We start from the raw sequence: 16,481 nt of genomic DNA, 5'->3' as shown, positions 1-16,481 counted from the left end.
TCTCTACTGATCCATGATCACTGGGGGTTGAGGACTGGACTGGATACCTTTAATGGTACAGACTAAATTACCTCTGTACTACTGAATACTGGTTCACATTAAATTAATCGATGCCAACTTTCCCAACTGTAGGAGAACGCATCTGGTGAGACTGCTGCTAAACCACTACAGATCAGATATTCCTGGCCACCACGTCACTTGACGCACAATGTCTGAAAGGGGCATACAAGTATAAGTATAAGTATAAGTATATATACTCTTTTGATCCCGTGAGGGAAATTTGGTCTCTGCATTTAACCCAATCGGTGAATTAGTGAAACACAAACAGCACACAGAGAACACACAGTGAGGTGAAGCACACACTAATCCCGGCGCAGTGAGCTGCCTGCTTCAACGGCGGCGCTCGGGAGCAGTGAGGGGTTAGGTGCCTTGCTCAAGGGCACTTCAGCCGCGGCCCACTGGTCGGGGCTCGAACCGGCAACCCTCCGGTTACAAGTCCAGAGTGCTAACCAGTAGGCCACGGCTGCCACAAAACAGATTTACAGAGATTTACGGACTAAAGTTAAATGATTCCACAAACCTGCTATGCTATCTAACATTTTACTCAGTAGTTTGGTATATATGTGTTACATGATAATATCTTGGCAGCACAGAGTAGGCTGCTACCCTGTTAAAAACCAGTTAGCTTGGTCAGGAACAACAACAATATATTGTGGCAAAATGGTGCATTAAATGAATAAATGTGTTCTGTTTTTTAATATGTATACATATATATATATATATATATTTTAGGCTATAGTTTAGGTGACAGGTCCTGACATAAAAAAATCTTGACAGATCGTTGTGTTTGTGCAGAGAAAAGCATCAGCAGACTATAGTTCTTCTTTCATGTGACAAGCATAATTGTAGCCTGTTTTACTCTTAACTGTTTTATTCAGCTCTCTGTCTGAGCTTCAGCTGTTTGAAGGACAGAAAGAAGCACATCATATCAATAAATGGCAGTTTGCTTCAGCAGCGGTGCTTTGGTTTGACAGTCCTAGGTGATATTACAGTAGGGTTGGGTATCGTTTGGGTTTTATCCGATACCGGTGCTAAATCGATACTTTTAAAACGGTGCCGGTGCCGAAACGGTGCCTGAACAGGTACTTTGTTTTTAAAATGTTTTAAATTAAAATGGTCTAAAGCATGAATTGCTTTTGTTATTATTGATAAGACAAATTTGAACATTAAATTGAACTGTTATATTCAATTTACTATCAATATCTCATTGCTCCTACGAATAATACATTGAAATGTTAAAACAGCTTGCCATGCATGCACACACAATGGTAGGCTAAAGCTCTGCTTTCTAGTTTATCCAGTGTAGGCGGTTTGCCATTAGGTGTGCTAAAACCGCTTTCCATAAAACTGCCAGGTCATGGACAACGGCATTTGCAAGCAAGCTAATCTAACAGGGACTTTACTTTACAGTTAATTCAGTGTGTTCCCAAATGCTTCAAGAAATGTCATGCCTTAACCCATAACACGCAATAGTTTACTAGTTTACAATAGGCTACATGTCGGTGTTGAAGTGTTTAGATTCCCAGCGCTAGCCTAGTAGGCATTTTAAAAGCAACAAGCTATGCGCTAACACCAGTCAGCTGAGTTTAATTAGCGATAACGTACGGAGATGGTTTCGTAGCCTCTTTGACAGCTCAGTGACATCAGGTATGTAACCTACATATTTATGTTTTTATGTTATTGCCAGCTAACTTTTAACATGATCTTCAAATTCATTGTGATGCTATATGGGCCTCATGCACATGAAAGATTAATATCATGCCATTATTATGTTGTTTAGAACACACAGTGAAATACAGTTTTCACCTTACAACTTTGCTGATAACATTTCAAATCAATGCCAGTTAGCGCAATAGCAAGGATATTGTGTAACATATAGGCTACTGTTGATGTTGTTTCATAGCCTTTTGCTTGTGTGTAGTTAGGCCCACTGCTAGATTTTGACAGGAACTCGCGAAATCACTTTAAAGTAAGCTACTTGGGCTCACGCAAGCTGTCCACTGGTGCACCCCTCTGGTTTATACAGTATTTATGTTAGCTAACTGTATATGGATGTGTTGCTATCAGAGCAAGACGTTAGAGAGATGGCGCATGACATGCAGTGATGCCTCGTATAAAAAAAACAAACAAAAAAACGCTATTTAAGCACCGAAATGAGGCACCGAAATCCACGTTGTTATTCGATGCCGTTACTAACGTTTGCGTCGGCACCGGTGCCATATTAGAACCGTGTTTCGGTGCCCAACCCTATATTACAGTCTTTTTTAACCTGAATTAATTGTAACCCTGATTAATTGAGTAACACCTTGTAAAAAACACAGCATTCTGTTAAGCAGCACATTTGTATATGTGCAGTAAGTAGGCCTATTGCAAATTCCAATTTCACCAATTTCTTTAGTCACCAACCACCCACTACTGTTACAGATTCAGAAAGAGTTACTGATATCAGTTCAAATGTGAAGAGTACCCAACACTAGTGATCACACTAACAGCAGCATTTGCAGTGGAACCGGAGGCTTTTCTTATTTGGGGGGGTTAACAGACAGGGAGACATCACTAGGGTTAAGCTAGCGACTAGGGAGCAGGTTGATTCGAGTTTAAGTTGGCAATCAATCACAACAGCCAGATTAAAGATTTGGCCACAGAGTTACATGTCCGTAGCTACCTTTATTCTACTTTCTATTTGTCAGTGCACTTCTATCTAATTTCTTTGCCTCTACAACTGTAACTGGATGTGGTCAAAGCTATTGCGCTATAGCCAGTTCTCACAGTCTAGCAGACTGATGGTTATGGCTGCTGGATGTCCATGTCCCTTCCTCTGGGCCACATACTTAAAACCCCGCCATGTGACCATGCAACTTAGAATCGCACCATGTGACCACAGCTCCTGGGCTTGCGCTCTGTCTGTTTGACAATCTCTCATGTATAGACAGCTAGAGCAAAAACAGTGAACTTGAATGACTTTTTGACTGACTGTAGCAACTGACAGGACACGTCACTAAACCTATAAGAGAAGAGACAGCTTATTTGAGGGAGACACTTTCTTTTCTTTTGAACAGTTAAGAGCAAAATTTCTTTGCCTCTACAACTGTAACTGGATGTGGTCAAAGCTATTGCTCAAGGGTACTTCAGCCGTGGCCTACTGGTTAGCACTTCGGACCTGTAACCGGAGGGTTGCCGGTTCGAACCCCGATCAGTAGGCACGGCTGAAGTGCCCTTGAGCAAGGCACCTAACCCCTCACTGCTCCCCGAGCGCCGCTGTTGATGCAGGCTGCTCACTGTGTGCTGAGTGTGTTTCACTAATTAACGAATTGGGATAAATGCAGAGACCAAATTTCCCTTACGGGATCAAAAGAGTATATATACTTATACTTACAAAATATGGACTTTCAAATAAGGACTTTTGAAAATACTTACAGTTAAGAAGCTGTATTCTGTCACATCTCAGACTGTCACCACTTGCACCAGCTACTGAATTACAAACCAGATTGGAACAAGAAAAGTTTTTTTTTAATGAAAGCATCAGGCTTTTACAGTATTTTAAGGGAATCAGCCTCCTAGTTTTGGGGGCTTAAAAAGATGCTGGGAGAGGGATATGGGAGAGAGTATACCAGATGAAGCGTGGGAACAAGTAATCAAGTCATGGTACAAAGTTTCAAGAGAAATGCAGACACGGTTAATACGTTATAAAATTATCAATAGGATTTATTGGACCCCGTCAAAAATGGCACGGTTAGGACTTAGAAACTCAGACGTGTGTTGGAGGTGCAACACTGAGTGCGGCACTCTTTTACATATGTTATACTCTTGCCCCATAATAGACCCCCTATGGTCTGAGATAATGTCTTTTATCAACAAGTTGCTGACCACTGCTCTGGTACGCCAACCATTACTTGGGGGAGCGGGTTAAATGCCCATCAATCCTCATGGTGCCGAACAGCTGTAATAGTTGGATGCAGGATAATATTACACCACAAGTAGCTATATCAATGGTGGAATGGTTTAATGAGATGTCCAAGATTGCCTCTTATGAGAGGGTGTGCTATAGAATTATAGATAAAGAGGACGTCTATATGAAATGTGGGGGTCTTATTTAGATATAATACAGTAAGCTGGTGGTTTGTTTTTCTGTTTCTTTTTATCTCTTTTTTCCACTTTTCCCCTTTTGTTTATGAGGATGGTCTAACATTCAGTGATGTACAAATGTGTATAGTTACACACACTTTTTTATATACTGTATAGTGTATAGCTTTGTTAGTCAGTATCTGCCTGTAGTCCTCCCTGTTCACTTGTGGATGTTCAGTGTTTGTCTTTGTCTCATGTATTTGTGAAAAAACAATAAAAAGTGAATTACAAAAAAAAAAAAAAAAGAAGAGACAGCAAGTGGGGTGGGGAGGGAGAGAGAGAGAGAGAGAGAGAGAGAGAGAGAGAGAGAGAGAGGGGTGGCTAAGGAGACTGAACTCCACTACAAAGGAAAAAAAAGATTGAGGAGAGGGTGTGTGTACTGGGAGTGATGATTACAGAGCACAAGAGGGAGAAATCAATAAAAGTAGAAGGGGAAAAAGCAGGTGAGAGAGTGATGGGGAAGAGAGAAAGAGAGAGGGAGAGAGAGAGAAAGAGGGGGAGAGAGAGTGCTGGAGTAATCTAAAGTACAAGATCACCAGTGGGCTGGAGTCAGCAACAGCACTACAGGTGTGCTTTGCAACAACATGGCGCACATGAGAGCAGCTGTGCCTGGCTCACACTAACGAGTACTTCTGAGGAGCCTGCTCTGAGAGCTGCAGCTCATGCTGCAGGCTAACTACGCTAATTGAGGGCAACGTGGTATTCTGAACAGTCCAAGGCCCAATAAGATAGCTCACTGGCGAGAGAACAGACTGGCTCCACTTAAAGCAGGCTGCTCTGCTTCAGCGGCAGCACTGACACTGGGATGCAGCAGAGGTACATCTTCAGAGACAGCCCAGCCTTTAGGCCACTGGATCAGACTCTGTTGATAATTAGCAGTGCAGAGAAATAGAGGTACAGTACGAGCAGCCGTGGCCTACTGGTTAGGGCTTCGGCCTTGTAACCGAGGGTTGCCGGTTCGATCCCACGACCAGTAGTAACGGCTGAAGTGCCCTTGAGCAAGGCACCTAACTCCTCACTGCTCCCCGAGCACCGCTGTAGCAAGGCTCACTGCTCTGGGTTAGTGTGTGCTTCACCTCACTGTGTGTTTACTGTGTGTTCACTAATTCACGGATGGGATAAATGCAGAGACCAAATTCCTTGTATACGCAAATATACTTGGCTGAGAAATAGGGGTGTCACGATATCAACATTTCAGAATACGATTATCATGGCAAAATATATCACGATAACGATATTATCGCGATATCAATAGCAATCATTATAAAAGAAAGCAATCACTTAAGTAGGCCTGGACTATATATTAATTTTATTCTACAATGTTTCTCTCTTCAAAAACATACCATTCAGGCCTACAACTCCCACTTTCCCTCATAAAACAAAATGCCCAAACCAGGTCAACAAAATTAAATTGCTATTATCGACTGATAAGACAAATTTTAACATGAAATTGAACTAGCCCTATATCACTGTATGAATGCTTTCATGAATACCTGTAGTTTCATTGTTTCTAGGCATAATTCTAATTGCAGGTAGGCTATCTGAAATTGCATTTCCAGGAGACTTGCCATAACTTATGATGTTAGCTACTGCATGTTAAAATGGCATGTCATGGTTGCACACACTGCCAGTTCATGGACAAACGCAAGTAGCCTATGTTACCTCCTGTCAGAGCAGCTTATTTGGCGATAACATGTGCGGTGATGCTTCTTTCCTCTTTGACAGCTCAGAAATATCATTATGCAGAGGTATGTTTTTAAGCCTACTTTTTTTTTTTACAAGCACACTTTTAGCATGATCTTCAAATTCATTGTTATGCTATAGGCTATGTGCATCATGTGAATGAAAGATGGAAAACGTGTCAGCAGTTCGGAACGCAGGGCGAGTTTCATTAAGTTCACATTAAGCCTACAACTTTGCATAACATTTCCAATACGCCAGTTAGCATGTTAGCCAGCTTTTTGTGTAAACTGGGCTGTTTATATTGTTTCACAGCCTTTTGCTTGTGGGTAGGCTAGTTAGTTCCCTAGAATTATTTAGACTAACAGTCTCCTGATATCACTTTTTGTTGCGCATCCAAAATAATTCCGACACGCTTTTCTAGCTGCAGGGCAGAGCAGCAGAGACTGATAAAGGCTATTCTATCCACTGCATTCTCCATCATGTCCGGTGTTACATGGCAACTGTCACCCATGTTAACTGGCTGCGTTGGTGTCGTTTCACGAGTGATGACGTTTCTTTGACAGATGTGGCCACTTGCAGATTTGTCACTTTCCGATGGAAACTTGAGACGAACAAATACAAATATGCATTGCATATTTAAATGTCAAAATTGTCTGTAGTACGCTACATGCACTGGACCATGAATATGCCACCAAAAAAAATAATAACTCTACGTGGGTATCGAACCTGCTTCCTAAATGAAGCCACATACATAATAACCATTCATCTACGTACTTGCGCCACAAACCAGCTGATAAGTCATAGTGAAATTTACTTGACTTAGTCTATACAATTTGAAGAAATCAACTGATGATTGTAGCAAGTTAACACGGCTGATGGTGTTGTCTTGCTACAGCAGTTGCCCAAACCAGTATGTCTTCAAAGTATCATGGTTAAGTTTTCAAACATTTCACTGACTGCTGGTCAGGCTCTCTGTGGCCACCTAGTATCTGTAGCCTAAATTGAGGAAGCGTTGTTGGTCTAAAAATAAATAAATAATGATTAAAAAAAAAAACGTCTAATGGGGAGGATTGAACCCATGTCGACTGCGTGAAAAAGCAATATATAGGCATTACCCTGTTGCACCACAAGAGAAGCACGGACGTGTGAATTGGGAAATAAAATATCAATAAAATATCAAACCCATGTTTACATGTCAGCAACATTAACATTAATAGCCTATAAGCCTAAGAGTTTTGACTCTCCCTGTGCGCAAATTTTGTGTAAAACATGGACACGTTATAGACTTCTCCTGCCCATTGCAGTGTGGGTTTCAACGCCTGTGTTTCATGAACTGAATTCTTAAAAGAATAGGCTGGACAAAAGGATACACAATTAGGCAACACATTTTTATTTGATTTATTTGCTGAGGTAGGGGCGGCCATAGCTTAACCTCAGTGAAATGCTTGTAAAATTTAACCATGATACTTTGAAGGCCTACTAAATGGCTTGGGCAACAGTAGCATGATAACATGGTAGCCAGATAACATGAACAGCTATGTTAACTTGTTACAATTATCATAACATTAGCTGACTTCTTTTAATCATACAACTGAAGTCATTTTCAGTGAGTGCCGTCAGCTGGCTCGTGGCGCAAGTTGATAGACGTCTGATTACCAAGCAAACAGGTAAATTTATTCGTGGTTCGATACCCACGTGAAGTTAATTTATGCTATATAGGTGTTTGTTTTTTGAGTGGCATATTCATGGTCCAGTGCATGTAGTACTACATACAATTTTGACTTTTAAACATGTCAAATTTGTGTGCGTCTCTAGTATATCAGAAAATGACAAATCTGCAAGCAGCCACATCGGTCAAAGACTCGTCATCAATCATGAAACGTCATCAACGCAGCCAGTTAAAGGAGAATTCCGGTGTGATATTGACCTAAAGTGTGTTGAAACATGATACCGAGTGTGAACGTATGTCTCATAGCCCACCTCGGCTTGTCCCCTGCACTCCAAAATCTGGCGCTAGTTAGCCGATGCTACCAACAGCTTTTTCAATGGTGGTGCTTCGGCATCGGGCTAGCCATGCAAATAAATCACTGTTTTACACCATTTACGAGGCTCAATGTATCTCCACACTTCATTGGTAGACTTCCGAGGGCCCTGACATTTAAAACGAGACATTGAGAACTTTGAAAAAGCACTGGTAGTTTACTTACAAGACGATTTATCCAGACAGTATCTTCACAAAGTTTAGCGTTTGCAGCCATCTTGAATTTAGTCACGATAAGTCGAGCGACGAGTAAGAATGAACAGGTATGATAAGGGATCAGATTCCAAAAATAATTCAGTAGAAATGCATGGATTCCAGTTTCTTCCAGTAGCAGCAACTGGAATCCATGCATTTCCACGGAATTATTTTTGGAACTTTAGGTCAATATCACACCGGAATTCTCCTTTAACACGGGAGCCAGTTGCCATGTAACACCATAGACAGTAAAAGAAATGGATGAACAGACTCCGTTGTTTTCAATGGGAGGGCACAGAGTCAAATAGAACGATTTTTCAGTTGGTCCCCCCAGTACCGCGCAGACTCACACTTAACTTCGTGATGTTAGCCATCGAACTGAATCTTGTAACTCATATGATAGATAGTACACAGAAATTCTTCTCACACTTCCTTCGCCTTCAAAGTCAAGGTTAAACATTTATTTATGTATTATTATTATTATTATTATCATCCTCACCAAGTGATACCAAGTCGTGTTAATGTTGAAGCTACCACACATGATCATCTTCAAAAAAAGTCATGCTAAAACAAAACAAAAAAGTTATAGCCTTGAAGCTAATCTTCTTTCCACTTTTCCGACCTACGGTCAATCCATCGAAAACCTCTGAAATGATTATCGTTAGTGCCGTTTTTCATTAGGTTTACTTGCCTCTATGCAATGCTTTACTTAACATACAATGCTATATAGGCTACATAGCTTTGTTCATGAGTTTCCGTGCTGGCTGGACTGAGCTTCTTATCCAAACAATACTGTTCCCCCTACGGTGCTTTAGTTTCACTACAACCGGACAAGCTAAACATTCTTCTTACGGGAACCTAACGTTACGTACGAGGTAGTCGAGTCTTGTTTGGCCTTTTATTGTTTATGTAGATTACACAGAAGCTACAATATCGGCACAGGATATATGTTATATGAAGTTATGGTATTTCAGAAAAATCCTAAAATGAATGGGCTTCTATGGGGTTAGCAGAGAAGTGGTCCCTCCAGCTTACATTGATTCTTCTACTTCCGAGAATTCGCCTGCCCCCTTGTGTAACACCGGCATCTTTTCAAGTTAGCTTACAAAATCAAAAGTTTGGTGTTGCTATGACATCAGGTTTGAGTGTGTGACTTTGAAGGGAGCAAGTGAGGAGGAGAAAGAAATCACGAGAGTAACAAGCCCTAAACAATCATTTAAAAATGCCATTGTTGTGCTACACGATAATACCGTAGGTGCATTATTTCCACAATATTCATATCATCATGTTTTGTTCATCACTATTATCACAAAACCGATAGGCCTATATTGCGACACCCCTACCGAGAAATCTTATTTACATTTACAGATTTACACATCTAATAGGTGCTCAGCGAAAGCATTTGCACACATCATTCATAGCAGTATCCTGTTTTTCTAATACATCATGTAAATTACATAACTTTTCAGCTTTGTTTGTGGTCATAACTAGGCTTGGGATCACTGGAATCAATCAATTGTCAGAAACTTTCCTTAAAGATAATTGTTCCATAACAGCATTTTTAAAGGTGCTCTGAGCGCTGATATGCAATTTCTAAGCTAAAACATTCTTTGTCACATACTGCAAACTAGGGCTGCAGCTATCGATTCTTTTTGTATTCGATTAATCTAGCACTTTATCGATCGATTAATCGATTAATCGGATACATTTTTTTTTTGCATTTTTAAACAACCAAAACAAATAATGCATAACGAAAATGACATGGCTGTAAAATGATCAAGCAATTGGCACAGAGTATTTATTCTAACTCCAACATTTGGCTCCAAAACTAAGCCTATTTATTGCAATTTACCCATTTAGTGTTTATAAGTGCCAGTGCCAACAAATAATGTTCAAAATGCTCTCTGTAAAATTGCAGCCTCTTGTGCATGACGTGGTCAAAGCTGTCCATACTATGTTGTGAAGGTGCTGGGAGGGAGAAGAGGGAACGCAATTTAGAGGGAACGCAATGTATTAATATGCACAACAAGTTTCATGCTGTAATCTAGACCTGACATCAAAGTAAATATCTGTTGTATGTAGATTTCTACACCTGCATCATTTACCATTAGGCTACTAACAAATAATTTTACCATTAGGCTACTAAAACATAGCCTACCATTAGGCTACTAACAAATAATTTTACCATTAGGCTACTAAAAAATAATTTCTGGGGTGAGCCTATTTGCTATGGTAACCTAGCAACCTGTGTGTGTGTGTGTGTGTGTGCACGCGTGCGGTGCGTGAGGGAAGATGAGGGTGCATGCATGTGTGTATAAGAAGGGGTTCTTTTTTAGGCATACTGTCTTGCAATTGAACGTAAATAAGTTTACTACTTAAAAACATCAAAGCTAAACATTATATCACGACATCGCTACAAATACAGTATGTGATTTAAAATCAGCCAACATCAATGTAGGCTATAGGCTACGTAGATAGATGATAGATAGGCTAGATCAGTGGTCCCCAGCTCACTATGCCCAGCTCACTATGCCTGGCTCTAAGAGAGGGCCAGAGATTCGGAGTATATTAGTAAACATAAATAGCTTAGTGCTGTGAACAACAGCAGTCTACCTTAGTTGAATATTCCGTTACATTTAATCATAGGCTACTGCAATGTAATACCATTATTAGCTGTGTTTATATTGCCATCATGCCATATCAGTGTAAAATGTAGCTCAAATGAAATAATACTAATAAAAAGACTTTAACATTCCCAAAAGTATTAGCAGGGAGTCCCAAAAGTGTATTTTATCCAAAATGTGTGAACTCTGAACTCTGTGTATTTGCATACACAGCTCAAGTTGTGAACAAGCAATATCCTACAAATAATTTGAAGTTCTCAAACTATGAGAGTTTTATGAAGTGCAGGCAAAAACATCTGAAATGACCACTTTCACTCACCTGATAAGAACTTGTGTTTTGTATGAACATTTGAACGAGTGAATAAAAAATAGAAATAATTATCCCAGAAATATGACTTGACTTAGTTAGTTATTAAAAATGTATTGATACACTTCTAGAATACTTTGAGCACTAATGCAGTCAGCCTCTTGCATTGTTTGCAGGCCACGTTTCATTCCGTTTTCGATGGCAAACGCAAAACAGCGCCAAAACAACCACCAGTGGACAAAAAGAGTATTACATGTGTACTGTTAAGACTCGCCATAGAGAATGAATGGGGGAAATTACGGAAGTTATAGTTTGACGATGTACTCCCATGCGGGCCAAATGCTATATACCGCGGACATGTTTTGGGGGGCCACCCAAAATGAGGTGGCGGGCCGTATCCGGCCCGCGGGCCGTAGTTTGGGGACCACTGGGCTAGATAGATTGATAGGTAGCCTACTTAATTAACGCTTGGTGAAACAGCATGGAGTGGATGTTTTCGGTTCAGATTAGGGGTGGGCGATATGGACAAAAAATAATATCTTGATATTTTTTGTGATTTTGACGATAACGATAATTAGTCGATATCCTTTTAAAAAAATTGTAGAAGTCTGAATTACTTTACAGCTCATTATTTATGTGTGACTTTTTAACCAAATCAACCAATGCATTGTGACTCTATGACACATTTCCAATTTTGCCCACTTGTGTGTGTGGCAATGACATGGTCTAGCCAGCTACATTAAAGAAGATGACTAGGCCTAACAGTTTCCCAAGAGAAAGTCTGAAGCTGAAGTTCCTTTCAAAAACCTTACTTAGGATTCACTGTAAAACTAAGCAGACCAACAGAGTATATCTAGTTATTTCCTTCGATGTTATGTTTAAGAGAAATCATGTAGGCTAGCATTCCAAGTTACAGAATAGAAACTAATGGGTTAGCTTATGGCTAATGTATATGAGAAATCCCATAGAGATGCTAACGGTTAGCATAATCGATACACGTAGATATTTAGAGCGAACTTCAGTCCATTTACAAAAGGGTTACATGAGAAGAGTTATTTGTTTACAACTGACTATTAAAATACTCAAAGGCAAATGTTTTCTCTCCATATAATACCATGTAGGAAAAAGTGTGACTGTCTCATTAATGCTACGTGTAGCTGCACAAAATCCCAAGTAGGCTACGTCTGGATCTCACTACACAAAATAAACATTAGGCCTGCGTGTGACAACGTGGACCCACTAGCGATCATGTGACACTTACTCTGCTGCAACGGGGCTTCTCTTGCATACACCTCCTGGATTTAGTGAATGTAGGGGGTTTCAATGCGTAATTTTGAGTGTTTTTTCCCCATAAGTAATTTAAATACTCGATAATGTAAATTTGCATCGTTAAAACAACAATCACGATATTATCGCAGACGATATATATCGCCCACCCCTAGTTCAGATGCTTGTTTTCCTTTTTGAGTATATAATGAATCCAAAACTTTACTTGAAAACTTTAGACATTTACTGCCATTTATGGACATCTTGACTCCGCCATCGCGGCAGCTAAATTCAGAATGTAACACGATTCACGCGCTAGTGGTGTGCTTCCTGAACAACGGTCCGTGTGGAACAATCAGATCCCCATGCGTATAGTGCGCGTCATATGAATTTAACGAGGCTTCGAGGCAGGGTTTTTGCCTCGAGTAATTTTTGTAATCGAGTTATTCGAGTAACTCGATGAATCGTTTCAGCCCTACTGCAAACCATCCGCTAGCTGCCTGTGCCCCACTGTAAAAAATTCAGTCTCTGTGGACAGCCCAGGCTCCAAAAACGGCAACAAAAACAACTTGGTCCAACCTGGACCATAAAAACATAGCAAACTGTTCCAGTAAATCACCTACGAGATGCGCGTTTAGGAGAGTTTCAATTGCATGGGAGGGAGGGGGAGGGAGTAGCGAGCTAGCTCTCTGTTTTGTTTGAATGTTAACAGAAGTGATGTTACCAAACATCGCTTAGAGCGCCTTTAAGAAATAAATGGCCATCGTTACAGTGAACCTTTAATTAAGCAAAAAAAGGCCCACCGTTTTTTAGGGTCATTTCAGGAAGCACCACTACATGAAACTGTATGACCCTGCCTGTTTGTGAATGATCAGTTAGTCCTTACAAGTCGATTATCAAATTCAGCTAAAACTACTGTCACTGGACACAAAAGAGAGTTTGGTAATTGCCTTGTAAGGACTTTCTTATCACAAGATGGCGGCGACCGGAATAATAGTAAGGTAATGCACTGACAGTCCTATACCCTCTCTTTACACATACAAAGGTAAAAATGTGCAGAGGCTCTCTCCATAATAGCATAGATGTGTAATGTTTTTTTAGCATAGTTAATTGCTTATAAGAGAGATTTACTTTGATGTAGTGAAGCTGCCCCAAAGACTATGCTATATGCTATTGCTATGCTATTGAGTTGTAAATGCATATTCCGGTCTTAAAGCAACACCAAAGAACTTTCCCTCTGTCGCACGCACGCTATTTGTTTATCCAGCACCGGCTTTGCAAATAACAATGTCCACAGACATTGAAGGTAGAATATGTTGCATGATTTATGAAAGTACGATGTATTGCGCCATCAAACGCAAGTCAAATGTATAGTTTCTTATGTCTCATTCCATCGAACTACAGATCCGCTACCCGATCTGGCAAACTTGCATAGTGCGGTTATAACCGATAGAGGGCTGCGAAGCGAATGCAGAAGTGTCGTTCACCCTGTTACAAGTTGATGAACCACTGAAACGATTTTGGAAACATTATTTTAAGGTACAAAAAACTCTTTGGTGCTGCTTTAAGGAAGTGGTATGCTCCTCCATGCAAATTTGCGCGCGGCGAAGGCGTGAAGGACTATACCAGGCTTATTAGGCCCCGTCTACACGGAAACAATGAAAATGGTATTTTGGTGAAAACGCAATGGTTTGTATCGTTTTGGCCTTTCATCCACACAACAAAGACGATTTTAGGTGCCCGAAAACACACTTTTTTGAAAACGGGTTCCAGAGTGAGAATTTTTGGGAGGCTGCCCTGGCAAAACCCAACTTTTTAAAAATGCTGATGTCACAGACCTGATGAAACAGGACATATAGCGTTTTCACTTGTTTTAGAGTTTTTGTGTGGATGAGGTCATTTCTGAAACAATGCAATGTGTCTTACTGAAAACTGCCGATTAATGTTGTTTTGGTTTACACTCATTATCATCAAAAAATAAACCCTAGGTTGATCTTAGACCAGAGTAGTCCTTTAACAATTAACCAAATGTAACGGAGGCAGACTGAGCTAGCGTGCTAGTCACAGCCCTAATCTTAAGAACGCTTCTAACCGCTGAGTTGGAAGCCTGGGCTTTTAGCTCAGTGGTTAGAGCGTTCGTCTCCCATGCCGGTGTGTGTGTGTGTCAAGGTGGCGGGTTCGAGGCCCGTTAGCGGCGAACGAACCGACGTTGTGACACAAACATGATAATGTGTTGATACTGCAACACATGCAACGCTGCAAACATGGTCTCACAACACATACATTGTTATAATATGTTACTAGTTATTTAAAAGTAATAGCTAGGCCAAAAAAATGAATTAATTGCTCAAAGGTTGGAGATCTGTCCCAGTTAGACATCTGTGTAGGATTTAAGGCAATGCATCAGAAAAAAAACTGAGTACACTCAGTGTGTATCTATGTTTGTCTGATTCTGATTGTGTCTTACCTTGACAGCTGCAGACACAGCAGCAGTGGCAGCGATGCTAAGGCCTTGCCTGCCAAAGCTCACCATGGTCTCGTAGCTGCGCTCTTTGGCCTGAACGATGTAATCATCAATCTCCTGTTTTAATGATAGCAAACAGAATGCCGTTGGAGAAGTTCACTTCCTGTTACACAAAACTCACTGTACTAAACATGGCTCAGCACAGTTACACAGTGACCTTTTAATATTCCTCTGATTGATACAGAAAAGATGTAAAAACTCCAGTTTGGTCCATACTTTGCATTATCAGTTGCAATGAAACCTGCCAGATGTTGTTTGAATGTCTGAGTTTAAATCATACTTATTTTTACTAATTCAAGCGAGAATTGGAGGGGACAATAGATTTACACCTTAAGGGCACAGTTTGGATCCTTTTATTTGCAGGCATGAAAACGGGTCAGGGGTGAAAAAGGTGAGAAGGGCGCGCAAAGAGGGAAAGGGCCGTTTCATAGCAACACAAGCGCGAGTGACATTGTTGCCAATAGTGCATAGCTTCCATGGAGTATGAAGTTGCCTAAAACCAAAGATTTATAAAGAAAACACACTACAAAATTACACATTTTTACAAAAAAATACCTTTATTTCTTCTTTTTTGGCTTGGGCCTAAGTGTGAAGGGGCCCACTTGCGCTGTTTGGCAACATGCTTCAGCCTGGCCCTCCTCTCCTCCTCAGTAATCTACATGAGTTTTCTTTCTTTCTTTCTTTCTTTCTTTCTTTCTTTGTGCCTGAAGTTCAGACATTTCTGAAGATTTCATAGGCCTAATTGGCACTTCATAGTAGAGTATTAGAATAAGTCTGAATAAGATACGTCTGAATATTTGTTGGACCAAACCAGGTAATAAATAAACTTGGGTAGGTTAGACTAGGCTTTAATTTGTAAAATTGGTTTGAAATGTTTTAACCTGCAGCCTAGGCTACTTACAGATTGTGGCATTGTGCTAGTGTGTTTAACCAACCAATGAAGTTGTGTGAACAGTGTTCCAGTACATGTTAAACCCTGTAGACACAGACTAGGCCTAGGTCTACTGATCAGGCCACTGAACGTTTCTTGAAAGACAGCATTACCATGTCAAACACTGCTTTTGTCTCTGAACTCGACAAAACGCACCAGCCCAGTTTAGGAGCATTTAATTCAACTATTTAGTTATTCACATTAGCCTTTGCTATACTGATAAAGTATGCCGATTTGCTTCACCTTTTGTCGATCTAGATGGCTCAAACTGCACGTATGAACTCGTTATGTCTATATTTCTGTCCAATATCGCTAACTTTAACAGCCTATGCTACGTTGCTACACCAATCTCAACGTTTTTTTCTGACAGAAGTTGAAAGTTTCAACTAGCCCACCTGTGACATCAATAAGCATCTCTCCTGGCCGGGCTCACATTCCAGCTGACATTTCAGACGCATATGTAGTCACACAGACAGGGAGGCTATTCCAGCGCAAGCGTTCTGTTCGCGTTGCATCCGCGGCAAAAAAATTAGCTTCCACTGTTTAATAGACTAAATGCATAGGGGCTGCATTCACATAATCGTTGCTGGATCAGACAAGTTTTTAATTGGGCTCTTGTCTTACAACGCATCAAGTTGCGTTTGCGTATCTGCGCGTGATTTGTAAACTCAGTTGTAACCCCCCCCCCCCCCCCCCAATATTTTCTCATCGGATCTGCGCGAACC

At 40.6% G+C, this 16,481-nt stretch overlaps 1 protein-coding gene across 1 annotated transcript in view; it reads right to left on the bottom strand.

The window, feature by feature from the left end:
- The window catches only part of reep3a (receptor accessory protein 3a), a 40,183-nt gene that overhangs the window by 12,450 nt on the left and 11,252 nt on the right, over window positions 1–16,481 (bottom strand). Inside the window, exon 5 of the mRNA XM_042065925.1 lies at window positions 14,769–14,882. Within this exon, the coding sequence (XP_041921859.1) occupies window positions 14,769–14,882 (114 nt within the window). The remainder of the gene's footprint in view (window positions 1–14,768; window positions 14,883–16,481) is intronic.

Source organism: Alosa sapidissima, chromosome 16, assembly GCF_018492685.1.
Source record: "Alosa sapidissima isolate fAloSap1 chromosome 16, fAloSap1.pri, whole genome shotgun sequence".
NCBI lineage: Eukaryota > Metazoa > Chordata > Actinopteri > Clupeiformes > Clupeidae > Alosa > Alosa sapidissima.
This window is presented reverse-complemented; position numbering and strand designations above follow the sequence as displayed.